The following is a 20,644-nucleotide window of genomic DNA, read 5'->3' on the forward strand; positions in this document are numbered from 1 at the left end:
ATCCCAAAGAAATAAAACTGCACACCTACACAACTGTACATGAACGTTCACAGAAGCATTCTTTTCAATCGCTTAAAATCCGAAGAGCCAAACTCTCGGTTGGTGAAGTATGAGAAAAACTAAACCTGGTGTTTCTTTGTGGAAAGTAGTTGTTGAGGAATTCAACTTTTAAAAATAGATTTCAAGGGCTTCCCTGGTGGCGCAGTGGTTGAGAGTCCGCCTGCCGATGCAGGGGACAAGGGTTCGTGCCCCGGTCCGGGAGGATCCCACATGCTGCGGAGCGGCTGGGCCCGTGAGCCATGGCCGCTGAGCCTGCGCGTCCAGAGCCTGTGCTCCTCAGTGGGAGAGGCCACAACAGTGAGAGGCCCACGTACCGCAAAAAAAAAAAAAAAAAAAAAAAAAAAAAAAAAAAATAGAATTCAAGGGATTGAGATTTTCTATTACTTCTCTCAATCTTGATAAGTTGTACTTTTCAAGGAAGCTGTCCATTTCATCTAAATCATCAAATTTATTGGCATAAAGCTGGCATAATTCTCCAAGATATCATTTTATCTTCTGTATGACTAGCAATATCTCCTTTCACCCCTAATATTGGTGGAATTTGTTTCTGATCTAGATAAGTCATACTGGGGGTTATTAATTTTATTAGTCCTTTGAAACAACTAAATTCAGAGCTTTAATGATTCCATTCTTTCTCCTTTTTCTCTCTCATTGATTTCTGAACTTATCGCATTCTTTCCTTCCTCGGCTATGGCTTAACCCTTTACAGAGCATCACAGTTTGTGTCAGATGGCAATTAATTTAATGGTAACCATCCACAATCGTCTCCGCGCTGTGTTTTAGGCTTTGAGGTGGGGAATGGGGGAGACCAAGAGTGTCTCTTACTCTAGAGCTTGATCCTTCCTTCAGACACTCAGCCTTTCTGTCTCAGCTGAACGTCTGGGGTTTTAGCAAGGTCACTTTACACTGCCTGCCCTGAAAATCCAACATCTCCCAACACTGTTCCGTCGGTTAGTATTATCTCCATTTCACTCTCGACCCTTCAGTAGCGTCTTACCCACCACACATGCTGTCTAATCCTCAGTCAGGGAACAAAGGACAACTCCCCTTCTCTGAAAAAATGTACATCAACAGAGTCCCTTTTTTCTCTGGTCCTGGGTCCTGCAAGTTCCAGCTGCTTCAGCAGCCCAAATTCTTAAAAACTCTTAAAATCCAAATTCTTAAAGAGTCCTGTTTGCTTCCACCCTTGTGCTATAGTTAAGACATTATTTCCAGTCAGAGGGCCAAGTTCAGGGTGAGATTCGCCTTCCATGCTTTCCTTCTGTCAGAGAGAGATTTCCTGATTTTTTTTTTTAATTGTCAAATGTCTGTAAACAAGTGTCTCATGGCTTTTGTCCTGCTTTCTACTTGTAGATGGCGAGAAAGACAAATGTTGTATGAGTTACCATATTTTAAATTTCATTCTCTTTCAATTGCAACACAGCAACAGAAGCTGACCAATCACTAGCATTTGCCTCTTCCCCATCATCTATTCTGGCAAAATACGTATCTTAGGCTAAAGCCAACTTTCTCGCATACTTTTAAGCATTTCTTGACTCTTACCTGCATTTTGGGATAGAATTCAAATTCCTGTGTTTTTCATGTAAACCTATTCAGATTCTGTACTCAAATTGCTTTTGCAACTTCACTTTCCTGTGCTCTTTCTGTAAAGTGGTTTCCACTGTTCCCTCCACTGCTCAGGTCCTATGGTACCTCCATCAAAACTTCTCCCTGTGTTCAGTGGCTTCTTAGTTCCTTTCCCCACTTTTTTCCCCCTCTCAAACTCCTACTCCTACTTCCAGAGAGTGTAAATGACCTTTTCAGGTAAGTGATTCCTGAGTTCCAAGTTTTAAAGGTAGTCATTCTATTCTATACGCTTTCAGAGCAATTGCCACATTACGTTTGGGTTTGTGATCAATCTGTTTGCCCAGTAATTCAGCCGAGTATAAAGCATTTTTCTTCTTCCCACCAATGGCACGTTCACCACATAACAATAAAATTCTACACAACATAAAGTAAAACTTACCTTTACAAATGAAGAATCTGGATACAATATCCCTGACTTGTTGTATGAATACACCAGGAAATGAGAGTCTAAAAATGACCTAATTCAACCAAAATAGTAATACTTCGTTGTAATAATAGCATTAGTGAAAGTAACTTCCAGAGTCATGAAATTAAACAAACTTACATTTCATTTTATAAGCTCAAATACGCAAAAATTAAATGGGCTCATCTCTCCGTTATCTAGCTTTCTTTCTGATAGCGCATTATGTATATAAGAGAAAGCAAGAACCAGGATGACCGGATACCAGTGTGGGCACTGGAATGACACAGATTGCTGTCTAGTAAAATCCAGGACTTCCAGATTCCCTCAACAAAATTTTCTTTTATAGATTCAACCATCAATACATCTCATGGAGTAAATCTCTTAGTTAAAGTTTGCTAATAAGTAGCCATGGATTGATAAAAAACAATCAAAAAAATACATGCTTATTTCATTAGCTTGTTTCTGTGAAGTTATGCTGTGCTACAACGCATCCTCCAAATTCCCAGTGCCTTAAAATTACAATGAATGTTCTTCACAAGGTTACTGCAGGTTCAGCTCCACATTGCCTTCATTCTGGAACCTAGGAAACGGCATGGTCCCTCCACGGAACATGCTTTTCTCGTAGCAGAAGGAGAAAAATTGTAGAAGCACACGATAGATCTTAAAGCCTTTGTTTAGAAGCGGGATTCTAGTCTTTTGCTCAAATTTCATACGTTATTTCTATAGAAAAACGTGACATAAACAGGGTATGGAACTAAAATCTTCTTACAAGGAGGATGGTGATTATCATGGAACAATCTAACATCGTTATTTACTGTAGGGATGAGACAGGCTGGGACCCGGGACCCTTTACTGGAGCGCTTGGCCTGGACACACGTCTCCTCGAGCAACAGAAGACAGAGGGACTCTAAGGGACTAAAACTAACTACCTGCATGTGCAGTCTGGGTAATTATGAACAATAAGACACACAAAGGCCACAAACCGACTGCCACTCCGGAGGTGCCAGGAGCAAAAGCAGGGTACTTACTGCACATGATCCCTGCACATAGCACCACCAGGCGAGTGGGCAGACCACCAATCTGCCCCTACCTTCACCCCACTTAAGGATCCAGCCCACCTTCCTCGGAGAGTGAGCCAGGGAACCTGTCACTTGTTTTCACTCCCTCCTGCTGCAGCACTGAGCCTCAACAAAGCCTTGCCTGAATTCCTTCTCTGGCCACTTATCAATTTCTATTGATTAAAGAGTCCAAGGACCCTAGTCCATAACAGTGACACTGGGATTTCTCATGGATTCCAAACATCAAGAAGGTTTGAAGGCCAGAATGGAAGAGAAACTAGAGCATTAACAGAGTACTTTTTTCACCACTACTTTTTTTTCACCACTACTTTTCTTATCTCCTTCACGTCCTCTCATTCTTTTTTAAAAATTTTTAGTGAAGTATAGTTGATTTGCAATGTTGTGCTAGTTTCAGGTGTACAGCAAAGTGATTCAGTCATATATACATATATATGTATATGCACACACACATACATATATATATATTCTTTTTCAGATTCTTTTATCATACTAAGAAAAGTAAGTTGGGCAGACAAATATCCTATGATATCACTTATATGTAGAATCTAAAAAAAATGATACAAATGATCTCCTTTATAAAACAGAAATAGACTCACAGACATAGAAAACAAACTTAAGGTTACCAAAGGGGAAAGGAGGGGAGGGATAAATTAGGAGTTTGGACTAAACAGACACACAATACTGTATGCAAAACAGATAAACAACAAGGACCTGCTGTATAGCACAGGTAACTATATTCAATATCCTGTAACAATCTATTTCCTCTCCTTCTTGAAAACTTTTCCTTTTCTTCAATTCCAATAACAAAACCAGAGAGGTTCCCGGAGAAAAACTGGTATCTGTCAGTTTATATTCCACATATATTTAAGGAAAAACTGCATGGACTGGGTTGGTTTAGGTGCAAGCATCTAGAACGTGAATTCTGAAACAAGGGCAGAGCCACCTTTTAATAACTGTAAGCATTTAAATGGAGGTGGTGGAAGTGGGAATCCAGAAGTAGTTCCCAGGAAAAAGGAATTAGAGATTAAAAACCTTAACAGATATTTGACAAGCATTATTAAAAGGATAAAAATTTTGTTTGCAAGTTTATTCATCCTGGGCCCTTTTTCAAAGGCATACTTTTGGCTTCTGTATGAAACAACAAAACAGTCTGCCTTAATCAGTGACATAACAAAAATACAAATGAGCACTGAAAGAAAAACAATGTCCAATGAAAGGAAAATGAACAATAAAAAGTATGCAAAACTTAAAAGTTAGTTCCAAATGAAGAAGCATTGATGAACAAAATAATCTTAATTTCAAGAGAAATGAATAAGCATTCCAAGGAGATCATTCCAAGAGAAAAAAGTATACTCTGAAACTAAAACACATGTCAGTTAATATTAAATAACTCAATAAATGTATCGAAGAGAATTTGCTTACTGTGAACAGAATTATAGGTCTAGCCAACAGAAAACAAATGCTGGTAAAATGCATGTCAAAAATAAAGATTTGATCATAGTTGTAGAAAAAACTATGATATGGAACACAGACAAGTAAGACCCAGGATGAAAGCAATGATTTCCCATAGAAGAAAAAAAAAATGCGTAGGGACTGAAAATTAAAATGAAAAATTTAGGGACTTGGGATATATTAGGGAGTATTAATGTAATACACACACACACACACACACAAACTCACACTCACCCACATACAGAAATTGCTGGAAAACTCACTTCACACAGACTATATCAAATTGCAAAAATTTATAGAAAAGAAATATGACTCACAAATTCTACACATTGCCAAATGTCATTCAGTTATGAGAACAAGAAAGACATCTGCAGACATGCACCGATTCAGGAAGCATGCCACCTGCAGATTCCATCTGAAGAAAATAATCTGAAGTTATTCTAACTAAATGATACCTGAGTCAGCATAAAGCTGCAATAAAAAAAAAAAGTAAAAAGAAGCTTTGAAGAAAGTTGGAAAATGCAATACTGTTGTTAAAGAAACTGAAAGCTATGAATTTACATCTTAAGTGGAAAAAGAATTTTAAGAAATACTATACGAATGTGATGCTATCACTTCTAACAGACACAAGAGAGGAATCTGAGAACCTAGGATAGAAAATATGAATATAATGATTATATGAAAATTTCATTTTATAGCAATAAATCCCAAAAACAAAGGAAGAAGACAATCAATAGTGTAGGTGGCATAATTGCAACATATAGAGGAGATAAAGTGTTAATATCTACAGAAAACAAAACTTCCCACGATAGATCATGGAACAAAACCCAGAAAAACAGAAAGATAAAGCCATAGATTGAAAATAAATAACTCAAAACAAATGAATAAAAAATAACGACCGCCCCGCCCCTGGCAAAAAAAAAAAAAAAAAAAAATCTCAGGAAAAGCAAATCAATGAGAACGGTCAGTAAACACTGGAAAAGATACTAAGTGTTATTAATAACCAGTGAAGTGCATATTAAAACAACAATAAAACAGCATTTGTCATCCACTAATTAACAAAAATAAGTGTGTGAAGATATTCATTTTGTCGAGAATGTGGAGAACAGAAACACTTTTAAGCTATTGGCATGAGTAAAACTTGGTTATAAGGCTTTTGAAGAAAAAAACTGGCATTATATAGCACTTGAGAAATTTCTTATTTATAATCCATCAATTTCACTGGGGCCCAGGAAGTCATGGTCAAGGATGTCCATGATAGAGCTGTTCTTGCTATAAATATGGGAGGATAAATAATTAATGGGATATATTCATTTTATGGCTACATATGCATTTTAAAAAACAAACCCGTTTTGCACACATCATTATGAATGAATCTCAACAAATAATATTATGCAAAATGTTGCACAACGAACACTAATAAGTGTAAGGCCAACGGGCCCGAGGCAGGGGAACACAATCAGATTCACAGGTTGCATCAGACCGAAATTCTCCGGACCACCCAGTTCCAGAAACTGCCCTAGAGGCATTCCGGACCACCCAGTTCCAGGAACTGACCTGGGGACTTTGAACCCAGCCCAGCCTTCCCCGCCTTTCGAGGGGCAAGACTAACAGTCCCCCAGGATACCCGAAAAGACCACCAAATAAGGAATACCCTGCGCCCTCCCAGATTCACCACACCGCTTTCCCTTCTTCCCCTATAAAATCTTGCCCAACCCTCGCCCGGGTGCGACTTCTCTGGCCCCTTTCTCTCAGACCAGTGAACCTCGCCCGGGAGCGCTCCCTAATAAAGCTCACTTGAAGCTTTCCTCTGTTTCGCGGTGCCGTTTGTTAAGATCCGACCTTACATTTGGTGCCGAAACCCGGGAGGGGTACCAAGTCCCGCGGGTTACGGCGCGGGCCGCTCCTCCCCTCCCCCAGGAGACAACCAGGGAACCTCTACTCATCCACCCGACCCGGCAGAAAACGGGGTAAGTCCCCCTCCCTTGTTCCCTCCGACCCTCAGAGTCCCTGCCCACCGGACTCCCTGTCCTTAATTGCGGCCGCGTCCGGGATTCCTCCGTCCTCTCTCCGGGCCTCGGGCAACGGTGGAGACGTCCCAACCGCCTGACCGCCCTCCGACCTGACGTGAATTGGAGACTGAGACCAGGGACGCCTCTCTCCCTCTCCATTCACTCAGGGACAGACTGGGGGTCATGGGAACCTCGCAATCTAAACCAGGTCCTAAGACGCCCCTGGGATGTCTCCTAGCCAATTTTACAGCTCTCGGCTTCTCCCAAGATCTCCGTTGCCGACGGCTTATTTTCTATTCCACTGTGGCCTGGCCACAATATCCTCTAGACAATCAATCCTGAAGGGGCTTTCGATTTTAACATCCTCCGTGATCTAGATAATTACTGCCGCAGGACGGGCAAATGGTCCGAGGTCCCCTATGTTCAGGCCTTCTGGTATTTGCGCTCCCGCCCCTCCCTTTGCGTCAATTGTTCTACCTCTCAAATCCTCCTTGCCAAACAAACATCTCCTCCATCCAAAACCTCAATCCCCTTGGATTCCTCCCCACTAACCGACCCTCCCGAATCTCTTACCACTTCCCCCTTCAGAACTCCTCTCCAACCTCCACCCTACCCTGAAGCGGTCACTCCTCCTCCCGAACCCGCTCTGGCCCCTCCAACCGATCCCCCGCCTCCCTCAACGGTTTCTCCTCCCATGCCCCTTGCTTACACGCTCTCACGACTCCCAAGATCCAAATCTCCTCTGCCCTCTGAGGGAGGTAGCAGGAGCGGAAGGACTGGTCAGAGTCCATGTCCCTTTTTCTCTCCAAGATGTCTCTCAAATAGAAAAGCGATTAGGCTCCTTTTCTGCCGACTCTTCCCGCTACATCAAAGAATTTCGCTATTTATCTCAAGCTTACGATCTAACCTGGCATGATATCTTTGTGGTTCTGTCCTCTACCTTAACCCCTGATGAAAGGCAAAGAATTCAAACTGCTGCCCGAAACCATGCAGATCAGGTTCACCTTACCGACAACTCCATGCCTGTCGGAGCGACTGCTGTACCTGGCACTGATCCAGGCTGGACTTAATCAGGATGGCCAAGTTGGCCGCCGTAAACGCGACCTCATGATCCAATGCCTCCTGGCTGGCATGCAGGCTGCCGCTCATAAGGTAATCCATTTTGAAAAACTAAAAGAGATAACCCAAGAACCTAACGAAAATCCAGCTATCTTTCTCAATCGCCTTACAGAGGCCTTAACTCTCTACACCCGGCTGGATCCCGACACCCCGGCAGGCGCAGCAGTCCTAGCCACCCATTTTATCACGCAATCAGCCCCGGACATCCGAAAGAAATTAAAACGGGCAGAAGACGGCCCTCAAACCCCTATTCGAGATCTGGTAAGAATGGCCTTTAAAGTCTATAATGGCCGTGAGGATTTGGCAGAATCCAGCCGACAGGCTCGGATGCACCAGAAGGTGGCCCTCCAAACCCAAGCTCTTGTAGCCGCCCTAAGGCCGGCCATCTCCCATGGATCACAGCATCCACGGGGTACGCAAAAGTCAACCCCGCCGGGGGCCTGCTTTGAATGCAGAAAAGAAGGCCATTGGGCTCGCCAATGTCCCAATCCCCAACCTCCTTCTAAGCCCTGTCCCAGCTGCGGGCTAACGGGCCACTGGAAGAGTGACTGCCCTACGACTGGCCCTCCCTCAGTGTCTCCACGCTGGGGGCAGGCCGACCCAACGGCATTACCACTCGAACTGCTGGGATTGGCTGACGACTGACGGCGCCCAGACTCGAAGACCCCCATCACCCTCGCCGAGCCCAGGGTAACGCTACAGGTAGCGGGTAAGTCCATCTCATTTCTGGTGGACACGGGGGCTACCTATTCGGTCCTGCCTACTTATTCCGGGCCAGTTTCTCCTTCCCAGATCTCGGTCATGGGTATTGATGGCAAACCATCCTTCCCACTCCAGACCGGTCCACTCCCATGTCATATCGAAGGACTCCCTTTTACTCATTCTTTCTTAGTCATACCATCCTGCCCAGTTCCCTTGCTAGGCCGAGATATCCTTTTCCACTTAGGGGCCTCCCTCCAGCTGGTTAGACTTGACCCTAAGGTCCCCTCCTCCCAACTCCTGCTTCCTCTTCTCCGCCTGTCTTTAGAACCCTCGCCCTCCTATCCCCCTCTTCCAATCACACCGAACCCAATCAATCCCCAAGTCTGGGATACTTCTAAGCCCATAATAGCAACACACCATTCCCCCGTCCTCATCCGCCTAAAGGACCCCTCCAATTTCCATCAGGGCCCCAATTTCCCATCTCTGAGACTCTCCTTAGGGGCCTACAACCTATTATCACCAGACTCCTAAACCAGGGACTCCTTATCCCCACTGACTCTCCCTGCAACACCCCCATCCTGCCTGTCCGCAAGGCCTCTGGGGATTATTGCCTGGTCCAGGACCTCCAAATAATCAATGAGGCCATAATTCCTCTCCACCCAGTAGTACCAAACCCATACAACCTTGTTCTCCCATATCCCCCCATCCACAACCCACTTTATGTTTCTGGATCTCAAAGATGCCTTTTTCACTATCCCCCTACATCCCAAGTCCTATTTCCTCTTCGCCTTTACCTGGACGGGTCCGGATACTCATACTTCCAGTCAGCTCACCTGGACAGTTCTTCCCCAGGGCTTCCGCGACAGTCCTCACCTCTTCGGTCAGGCGCTGGCACGGGACCTCACTTCCTGCTCCCTTACCCCCAGCACACTCCTTCAATATGTAGATGACCTCCTCCTTTGTAGCCCATCTCTCAGCCTCTCAAGACAACATACTGCAGATCTCCTCAATTACCTTGTCCCTCGCGGTTATCGGGTCTCCCCAGCCAAGGCTCAGTTATCTGTATCTTCTGTAACCTACCTGGGGCTCCACCTTACCCCTACCACAAAAGGTCTAACAGCCGGTCGCACCTGGATTATCCGTGAACTCCAGCCTCCGGAAACAGCGGAACAAATTCTCTCCTTTTTGGGCCTTACAGGATTTTTCCGACACTGGATCCCTAACTTTGCTCTCCTCGCTAAACCCTTATATCTAGCCGCTAAAGAAACCCCCCTCAAGGACCCCTCTCCTCTCCTTCCACCATTCAGCAGGCCTTCTCACCCTCCATAACGCTCTGATATCTTCTCCTCCCCTTTCTCTGCCCAACCCAAACCGACCTTTTCACCTTTTTGTGGATGAACGGGCCGGAATAGCCACTGGACTCCTTGCCCAGCCTGTAGGGCCTTCCTACCGCCCCGTGGCTTACCTCTCCAAACAGCTAGACCCAACCATGCGGGGATGGCAACCATGCCTTCGGGCCCTAGCAGCAGCAGCCGAACTGACCAAACAAACACTCAAACTGACTCTGGCCCACCCACTAAGCGTGCTTTCCTCCCACCGGCTGGTAGGTCGACCTCCGAGGCCACAAGTCTCTCTTCCTCCTGGGCCCCTCCCGCATCCAGGAGTTCCACCTACTATTCATTGAAAACCCAGCTATTTCTCTTGATCTCTCCCCTCGCCTGAACCTGGCTTCCCTCCTGCCTATCTCTGGCACCGGGGTTTTTCCATCCCATTCCTGCCCTCATGTCATAGAACCCTTCAAACCACCAAGAGAGGGACTCTTTGCCACCCCTCTTTCAAATCCGGACCGCACTCTCTTTGTGGACGGTAGCTCAATACTCAGTCCTGACAGACGCCGACGGGCAGCCTATGCGGTGGTAACTATCTCAACTATTATCAAGGCTAACAGCCTCCCAGAAGGGACAACCTCTCAAAGGGCTTAACTGATAGCACTCACGTGAGCCCTCGACCTCTCTAAGGGCCAAACGGCCATCTTTCTCCCTATGGTCGCAGGCATTTCCCTGGCCTCCTCTCTCGTTGCTGCGGGCATCCGGGGAGGAGCCCTAACACACAGTGTCTCAACATCCCGTGACCTAGAACAGAAACTCCAGCTAGCCATCGAGGCTTTTGCCGCCTCCATCACCTCCCTCCAGCGCCAGATCACCTCAGTAGCCCAAGTTGCCCTCCAAAATAGACGAGCCCTGGATCTCCTGACGGCCGACAAAGGAGGTACCTGCCTCTTCCTACAGGAGGAATGCTGCTATTACATCAATGAAACAGGATTCGAAGACAACGTAAGACAACGTAAAAGCCCTCCATCGCTTAAGAGAAGAACTCCAATGCGAACACCAACAGTCCGCCTCCCCAGTCCCCGATTGGTGGCGATCCGCCCTCTATACCTGGCTAACACCAATCTTAGGCCCCTTAATTCTCATCTGTATCTTGCTCACGTTTGCTCCCTGTTTTCTTAGGTTCCTTCGCAGGAGCATGGAGGGAGTCTCTCGGGTGGCCACAAACCAAATGCTCCTCGGTCCTTACAACTTGCTTCCTACAGAACCCCTCACTGGTCTCCCCTAGGCCTCGGACCTCTGGTCGCCCGACTCCCCTTTCGACGCCCCCACTCAGCATGAAGTAGCCAGAGATCAGAACGCCGCCCCATTACACCAAAGATGTCGGGATATAAGGCCAACTGGCCCGAGGCAGGGGAACACAATCAGATTCACAGGTTGCATCAGACCGAAATTCTCCGGACCACCCAGTTCCAGAAATTGCCCTGGAGACATTCCGGACCACCCAGTTCCAGGAACTGACCTGGGGACTTTGAACCCAGCCCAGCCTTCCCGCCTTTCGAGGGGCGGGACTAACGGTCCCCCAGGATACCCAAAAGACCACCAAATGAGGAATACCCTGCGCCCTCCCAGATTCACCACACCGCTTTCCCTTCTTCCCCTATAAAATCTTGCCCAACCCTCGCCCGGGTGCGACTTCTCTGGCCCCTTTCTCTCAGACCAGTGAACCTCGCCCGGGAGCGCTCCCTAATAAAGCTCACTTGAAGCTTTCCTCTGTTTCGCGGTGCCGTTTGTTAAGATCCGACCTTAAATAAGTACCTATTGCTCACACTTGTGGGTCATGTGCGGGTAGCCATGGCAGCTCTGCTAATTGTGGCCAGGCTTGCTCAGTGGTACAGGATTCAGCTGAATGTTGGCTGCTGTAGGGATAAATAGAGCACCGTGGCTGTGATCCACATGTCTTTAATCGTCCAGCAAGCTAAGCCCCAGCATATTCTCATGGGGATGACAGACAAGATGGAAAGCAGAAAAGCGTGACAGCTTTTTCAAGCCTGTGTTGGAATCAAGGCAGCCAACATCTCTCTGGCCAAAGTAAGTGACATAGCCCCAAACTGGGCTAGTAATTTGCCAGGCCCCCAAAGTAAAATGAAAATGCGGGGTCTCTCATTCAAAAGTTTTAAGAATCTCAGGATAGCATCAGAAGAGCATGAATCCAAGCACAGAGCCCTTCTAACCTTGGGCTCTTCACACCCATGAAGAATGAGTGTGAGGTAGTTGTTGAGCTGTATACACTCCACTTCTTGATGAGAGAACCTCAAAGTTATATGGCAAAGAGTGAAAATACAGGGAAAGGTAAAGAATTGGGGTCACTTTTGTGATTCACCATGTTAAGGTCCACCCTTACCTACCCTTCTGATCCACCGTAACAAATTGTATAATGGAATATACACTCTTGTTCCATTCATGTCTATTTGAAGGACGCATCAGAACATGATTTTTATTGATCTTTAGACATATGGATGAAAGACCCTAAAAATATGGCAGAAGAATATGTGGCAATATAATGGTAATCGGCACTGCGGAGTGAGACGATTGAAGACGTCTGGGTATGGGAATAACAGATTTCATTATTATGGCCATGTACCCTTTTTTTTTAATATGTAGGGGAAATGCTTATATGTGCATCATTCATGGTAAGAACTTAACTGTTTATACTAATCTCAGAATTTTCCTTTTTTATCTTTATTCATTCATGGAAAAGAAACAATATAAAAAATAGCATGCTAATATAAACTACGGACTTTGGGTGATAATGAATGATGTGTCAATGCAGGATCATCAGCTACAGCAAATACATCACTCTGGTGGGGAATGTTGATAACGGAGGAAGCTATGCACGTGTGGGGTGTAAGGATATACGGGAAATCCCTGCGCCTTCCACTCACTTTTGTTGGGAACCTAAAACTGCTCTAAAAAATAAAGTATATTAAAATGATAAGAAATATAATGAGAAAACTACGTGATAGGCAAACCCCATACAGGAAAATGAACTAGCCAATAACTATTTAGAGAAATCATTTAGGGAAATACAACCTGACATTAAGATGAGATACATTTTAGTACATCACGCATGCTTTTGGAAATCTAAACTGCTACGGTTTTTAGAAAGTAACTGGCAATATCTCTCAAAATCTTTACATGCTATAAAATGTGAGTAATAAAGAAGGCCTACCTTAGAGGTGGTTGTGAAAATTAATCAGTTACTACCTGCAAATTGCTTAGAAATACGCCTGGAATATGGTACGTGCTCAATAAATGTCAGTTGCTTTCATTATTACTATTTATTATTATTACTATTATCAGCACTCATCCTGCTTGATCCAGAAGCCCATTTATTAATATCAAGACTATGAAACAAAATTTCCCTGGAAATAACTTCATTACCCATCAATATTACATACTATGGGATCTCATCCATTAAAATGAGTAAAAATTTATACATAGAGCAAGAAAATAAGTGCCATTATTAGATAAGACCTGACACTTGCAGAACACTATTTTCATTTGTGCAAGAAAACAAAACAAAACAAAAAAAACCCTTTTCTGGTAGGTTTCTATATGTTTTATTTCAGGTAAAGATGAAATTTAAAATAGAAAATCATGGAATGATACACACAGGATATTGATACTGGTTTCCTCACAGAGTGGAAGTAGAAACTGAAGAGATTAAAAATATATCCTATAGCAAAATGAGACAAAACTAGAGTGTAATATCAAATAAAATGCTTAAAAATCATATAATTGTGTAAAATGACATGAAACAAATAAAATTAATCATGGACAGATAAACTTATTCCCTTGACAGTTGCAATTGTAATTATACTTTAAGGAGTTACATAAAATGATTTTCATGTGTCTGATATACTTTAATACTTATATCATTAAATTACAGTTGGGTTTGAATATTAGATTTAAAAATCTAAAGATAAAGACTCGAAATTCTAGTCTGACATGAATCACCAAGAAGACTTAACATATTAAATAAATATAACATCTATGCTCTTGCATATTTAGGCTCTAAATTTAGGCTCCATTTAAGGTAGTCATTGTAAAAACAACTGTATGAAAAGAAGCATGGCCACTTACTGTTTTTCAAGGTGGAGAGTGTATGTTTTCCTGTCAATTTTGATGGCATAGGTGACCTACAGGAAAGTAGTCAGAGAGAATGTAATTATTAGATATTTCAAATCCTTAAAAGTCAGAAGCCCTAATTGTTAAAAATATATGTACTCTTTCATATAAGCATGTATTATATCATGAGTGTATCAAAATTATATATATATAATTATAGTTACAGTTATCTTTCTTCAATCTTGGAATGTGTGACAGAATTAATCATAATCAAACTTACATAAAATCTAGGAGTCTAAATCTATTTCAAAAGTAAGAGCATAAGTCATTAGCATTTAACTATCATAATCAAATTTTTAACTTCAAATGGTTACATTTAGAAATGCTGAGTAACCTTTGAAGGAACTTGAATTTTATTATCTTTTCCTACTTTGCAATTTCTAGAGCAAATAAATGGAAAATTAAACAATACAAAGCAAGTCCCCTTTTTTTTTTTTTTTTTTTGTGGTACGTGGGCCTCTCACTGCTGTGGCCTCTCCCGTTGCAGAGCACAGGCTCCAGACGCACAGGCTCAGTGGCCATGGCTCACGGGCCCAGCCGCTCCGCGGCATGTGGGATCTTCCCGGACCGGGACACGAACCCGTGTCCCCTGCATCGGCAGGCGGACTCTCAACCACTGCGCCACCAGGGAAGCCCCGAGCAAGTCCCCTTTTAAGAGGAAACTAAAATTAAACTAAAATCTGATGTTCACCTAAAGACACCATTAAGAAAGTTAAAAGGCAATTCCTAAACAATGATATTAGCAATTCACATCCAATTGGCCAATCCACATTTGTGTATGTCTTATTTCTAACAGTACATCTTTTCCTTCTCCTTTTCGTTTTCTTTAGTCTATCTCACCAAAAGTTCTGTTTTATATTCTTCTCAGAAATCAACTTTTGACATTGTGAATCCAGGCTACTTCAGCTTACTTTTGTCTTTCATTAATTCTACTTCTTAATTTAAGCAGCATCTTTAAGAATTTTAAGGTTATAATTATTTTTCTAATTTTAAATTGCTGACCATTTTTTGTCACTTGTTTAATTATTTGTGGCTATAAATTATGCTCCTATACCATCTTCAGAGCGGAATTCAAAGTTTTCTTTGTAATTTCTTCATTCTCGTTCATTGTTTATTATTTAATATCCATTGTGACTTATGATTCCTCCTTCAACCCATGAATCACGTAGAAGTATACTTTTAAATGTCCAAATACATTTTTCAGTCATTCTGTTAAGTTTTAACCTAATTCTATTGTTGCCAGATGATGAGTTCTGTACTATCCATATTTGCATTTATTTATTTATTTTCCTTGCTGTGGTCAATTCTGTTGAATGACACTGTATGTTCTTGAAAAGTATGAGAACTAGTCTCGAGAAGCATTATTTACAACGGAGATAGAGCATTAAGTGCAGCTTGATTAGAAAAGCTCTTATCTATTTCTGGGGATACCGACAAGTCTGGGTGTTTCTGACTCTTGGCTGAAGAGGGCAGTAAGATTTATAATGCACTGTGTAGGGTTCAAAACTCCCCTGGCCAAGGTTAGCTTCCGTTGTGTTTCCCTAACTAGTTTGACAAGACTGGCTTGGCTACTTAAAAAGTCACTGAAAGCTTTGCAAGGAGCTCTTCCAAAGCCAAACTTCCTCCCATAAATCTTGTGATTTCAAGCCAGAGACTCAGAGTGTTCCAGGAGCACAGAGGCTGGGTTCGCGGAGAGCTAGCTCATTGCGGATGCTTCCCGGATTCCTGACATTTGCCTGAATTCTCTTTGTCTTGCTGCACCAGAGGTTTTATCATTTACTAAATGCCTCACGTGTGATATCCCTAGACTCTAGCAAGTCTTAACATAGAACAGAAAGGGGAAAACAATACACAAACTTCATTGCGTTCACTTTATCCATCAATAAAGTTTCTTTTTGTTGTTCAAATTTTCTTTCTCTTTATGAAGAATTTTATGGTCAATCATAAAATTGAGAAAAACATTTTAAGATCTCTCTATGGAAATGGATTTGAAAATGTCTCGCTGTCGTGCTATCAGTTTTCATTTGATATATGCTGAGGACATTTTATTAAATTCATACAAACTTAGAATTTTTATGTTACCTAGGAACTGAATATTTTATTATTATTATGTAATGATGCTTATCTCATAATGGTGTGTGTGTGTGTGTATGCATGCGCACACGTGTGTGTACCAAATACTTTTTCCTGCTATCATGGATCCTCATGTTTTCTTTTGGTAGCATCTTCCCAGTGTACGTTATACTCTCCTAAACATTTCAGCATCTCCAGATATTCATTTTGGGGGTGTGATAGCTTTTATAAATACATAATCACTGGTGCTTCTTGGTACCACAAAGTGAGCCAGTCAGAAGTAGACCACTCTATAAAACCTGCTCCAGTGTCTAGTACAGTTTTTCAGCTGCCATTGGAGGACATTCCTCTCCGATCTGGCCACTGAGGTTCTAATCAATGGATTCTTCTCCCATCCCTGTGTGTGTTTACATCAACACTTCTTCCTTCTTGAAAACGAAGTGTCCTATCCAAAGCTACTAATTCTTATTAAAAAAGAAGTCAAAACCAGAAAGAAACTGACAACTAACAAAATGATTCAAATAGTCAATATACAGAAAGACATCTTTTGTTAAGGTTTAACCAAAAAATACCTGTTAAAAGTGAAGCATTCACTAGGATGTACACAAGAGCAAAGATGAGAAGACTGAAGAGACCTGGAGAGGCCTCAGGAAGATAGGCGTCACGATTTCTGTTAATGGGAGTCAAATATAATGCAACTTTTCCGGTAGACATTTTTCAATGCTTATCAAAATTTTTTATAGTGGTTTGCCTGTTGATCCTATTGACTATTCAGGAAGGTTTATGAAACTACCTGCATGTATAAAATTTGAAATACTATATGATGTTACACATAAGTTACCATGAAGTTAGGAAAAATAATGACAGGGCTGGATTTATTATCATAAAAATAAATCCTAACTCTACACATAAATGAAAAACCCAATTACAAATCTCATAAATGATCATTAAAAGTATATGTGCATGTGTGTACGTATGTCTCTAAAACTTCATTCCCTTCAAACTTACTGCCTTTAGAAAGTGAGGCAGCCATTCACTTTCTTAACGTCTCTGTACTGTCTAGATTTAATTTTACAATGTACATGCTTTACTATTCTAAGCAGATCAGAAATAACATTACTTTTACTTTTTACAAAGCTTTATATATGCCTATGTATGTAAATACAGGCATGAAGATACGTTTTATATACTGCCATTTTAAAACCATGCTACAAGCTAAAGATTAGTATGGCCTCACTTACATAGAAGGTATTTTAAATGTAGAAATTATTTTTACTTATTTATTTATTTTTTAGAAGGTTTTTTTTTTTAATTAATTTATTTATTTATTTATTTTTGGCTGTGTTGGCTTTCCGTTTCTGTGCGAGGGCTTTCTCTAATTGCGGCAAGTGGGAGCCACTCCTCATCGCGGTGCGCGGGCCTCTCACTATCGCGGCCTCTCCCGTTGCGGAGCACAGGCTCCAGACGCGCAGGCTCAGCAATTGTGACTCACGGGGCCCGCTGCTCTGCAGCATGTGGGATCCTCCCAGACCAGGGCTCGAACCCGTGTCCTCTGCATTGGCAGGCGGATTCCCAACCACTGCGCCACCAGGGAACCCCCAAAAAGTATTTTTAAACGTACATCTTTTCTAGAAAACAGTCTACAGTGGACTGTAGACGCCATTTTGTGCGATAGGAATTCGGGGCATTTCTTTTCTCTGAGTCTGTGTTTTAAAATTGTTTCGTAACGTTCATATATTACTTGGGAGAATGAAAACAAAACACTTGCTCTCCCTCAGACAAAACCAAAACGTCTCTTGAACACTGTCATTAGGACACAAAATTTCATGAAGGGGTATGCATGAATTGATTTGGGTCTTGCAGTCCAGTAAAAATAACATACTCATACCTTTTAAGTGATTTCTTAATTACATGCGTTTCTGAAACACCGCCGTCATTGGTGTTTGTCCCAGTCTTCTGTGGCACTGTAATTTGTATAAGTGATGTTTCAGTGTCTGCAGTAAGGAAAACAGGTGTCCTCTCCTATCATATCACTCGTGGATCTTCCAAGCCCGAGCGCACGCACGCGCACACACACACAATCATACTGCGCAGGATTCCAGGAAGAGGTTCCTCTAGAAGCGGGAGTGTTACTACCCCACCACCGTCCAGAGACCCTCGGAGCTGGCTGACCTCAGCCCTGGGTAGGTGAAGAAGGGCTGCTCCCAGGACCCCATCCAGGCTCCCTCCTCCCCCCACCTCCCTGGAAGACAGGCGCCCCCTCCTGCGGCGCAGGGTCCCGGAGTGAGGGACAACTATCTCAGTCCTGCTCAGAGCCCTCCGACCAGCGGGCCCGCCAGGGGCCTGAAACTGGGCGGGCTCGGACCCGACCCCGGACTCTCCCCAGTCTGGCCTGAGCTTCTGCAGCAAGGAGGGCGACGTCCCCCGCGCCAAGGGACCCTGCGACGACGGGCCACCCTCCTATCCAGCAGGGTCCTCACTTACGATGGCCCGCGGAGGTCAGCCGACCCAGCCCTGAGAGGAGCAGCAAGAGAAACAGCATTGCGTGGCCAGCCGGCGTCTCCACAGCGATGGCGGTTGACTGGAAACTGCAGCTAGCGCGCGAGGCCCTGCGCTCTAGGTCCCGTCGGGCAGGGGCGGGAGCGGAGGGGCGGGGAGGGAGGGCAGAGAGGGCGAAGGGGCGGGGCTGGGAGGGAGGGCAGAGCAGAGGGGCGGGGCGGGAGGGGCGGGGCTGGGAGGGAGGGCGGGGCGGGGCGGGGCGGGGCGGGACTGGAAGCCTGGAGCAGAGGGGCTGGGAGGGAGCTGAGGGGCTAGGCTGGAGACTAAATCCCGAGGTGCCAGGGATACAGAGACTTATTTTCCATAATGCTTATGATTGCAACAGATGACTACAAAGTACTTAAGAAAAACATCCCTGGAATGTAAAGCTGGCAAGAGTCGCACTTAATTTTCAAAAAGATTTACACCTTCAAGAGACAGAGAAAGGATTAACAATTACATGTTTTTAAAGGAAGTTGTCTAAGAAAAGGGAGTGTCTGTGTGCCTGTGCCTGTGTGTGTGTGTGTGTGTGTGTGTGTGTGTGTGTGAGAGAGAGAGAGAGAGAGAGAGAGAGAGAGAGAGAGAGAGAGAGAGAGAGAGAGAAAGAAGAGTCCTTTTTCATTTTCATTTCTGGTACCAGAGAAAATTAATGTTTTATTTTATAAATTTGTGTTTACCCTTATAATAGATATAGAAAAGACAGGTTTGTTGACTACTTTATATGAAGATTACTGAAATTGTTAATGACTAGACAACTGAAATTATAGTGGCAACACATTTACAAGGAGCAGATTTGTACAGGAGTTGGGAGATAATAAGTTTGGTTGAAGATATGTTGAATTTCAGGCATTTGTGGACTATCAGGTATTCAACAGGTTGTTGGAAATAAAAGTCTGGATCCCTAGAATTTGAACTGAATACATAACTTTGCAAATGACATCATACTATACGTAGAATACTACGTAGCCTTCCAGCCCGGTCAGACAACTCCAATCCTTCCCCGCCCCTCCGCACCCGCCCCGCCCCGCCCCTCCGCTCCGCCCTCTCTCCCAGCCCCGCCCCCCCTCTGCTCTGCCCTCACTCCCAGCCCCTCCCCTCCGGCCTCCGTGCCCTCCCTCCCCGCCCCTCCGCTCCCGCCTCTCCCCGACGGGACCTAGAGCGCAGGGCCCCGCGCGCTCGCTGCACGGATTCCAGTCAACCGCCATCGCAGTGGCGAGGCTGGCCGGCCACGCAATGCTGTTTCTCTTGCTGCTCCTCTCAGAGCTGGGCTGGCTAACCTCCGCGGGCCATCGTAAGTGAGGACCCTGCTGGATAGGAGGGTGGCCCGTCGTCACAGAGTCCCTTGGCGCGGGGGACGTCGCCCTCCTTGCTGCAGAAGCCCAGGCCGGGCTGGGGAGAGTCCGGGGTCGGGTCCGAGCCCGCCCAGTTTCAGGCCCCTGGCGGGCCCGCTGGTCGGAGGGCTCTGAGCAGGACTGAGATAGTTGTCCCTCACTCCGGGACCCTGCGCCGCAGGAGGGGGCGCCTGTCTTCCAGGGAGGTGGGGGGAGGAGGGAGCCTGGATGGGGTCCTGGGAGCAGCCCTTCTTCACCTACCCAGGGCTGAGGTCAGCCAGCTCCGAGGGTCTCTGGACGGTGGTGGGGTAGTAACACTCCCGCTTCTAGAGGAGCCTTTTCCTGGAACCCTGCGCAGTGTGATTGTGTGTGTGTGTGTGTGTGTGTGTGTGTGTGTGTGTATGTCTGTGTGTGTGTGCGCGTGCGTGCGCTCGGGCTTGGAAGATCCACGAGTGATGTGATAGGAGAGGACAAATAAGAGAAGGATAAGGATGCTGCCGTGCGCTGGGGAAGGCTCACGCCTGTTTTCCTTACTGCAGACACTGAAACATCACTTCTACAAATTACAGTGCCACAGAAAACTAGGACAAACACCAATGACGGCGATGTTTCAGAAACGCATGTAATTAAGAAACCACTTAAAACGTATGAGTATTTTATTTTTACTGGACTGCGTGAGGGAAGGGATAGTTCATTATATTTACCCGTATTTTAAACCCTTCTGTTTGTC

General features: G+C 44.4%; 1 protein-coding gene across 1 annotated transcript in view; it reads right to left on the bottom strand.

Annotated features, from left to right (window-relative positions):
- The window catches only part of LOC116746884 (A disintegrin and metallopeptidase domain 3-like), a 92,865-nt gene extending 74,278 nt beyond the window's left edge, over window positions 1-18,587 (bottom strand). Inside the window, exons 1-4 of the mRNA XM_032618653.1 lie at window positions 18,530-18,587; window positions 17,957-18,039; window positions 13,928-13,983; window positions 2,066-2,144 (exon numbers count right to left, since the gene is read on the bottom strand). Of these exons, the coding sequence (XP_032474544.1) occupies window positions 2,066-2,144; window positions 13,928-13,983; window positions 17,957-18,039; window positions 18,530-18,587 (276 nt within the window). The remainder of the gene's footprint in view (window positions 1-2,065; window positions 2,145-13,927; window positions 13,984-17,956; window positions 18,040-18,529) is intronic.
- Window positions 18,588-20,644: the final 2,057 nt, after the last annotated feature.

Source organism: Phocoena sinus, chromosome 21 (genome assembly GCF_008692025.1).
Source record: "Phocoena sinus isolate mPhoSin1 chromosome 21, mPhoSin1.pri, whole genome shotgun sequence".
Classification (NCBI taxonomy): Eukaryota; Metazoa; Chordata; class Mammalia; order Artiodactyla; family Phocoenidae; genus Phocoena; species Phocoena sinus.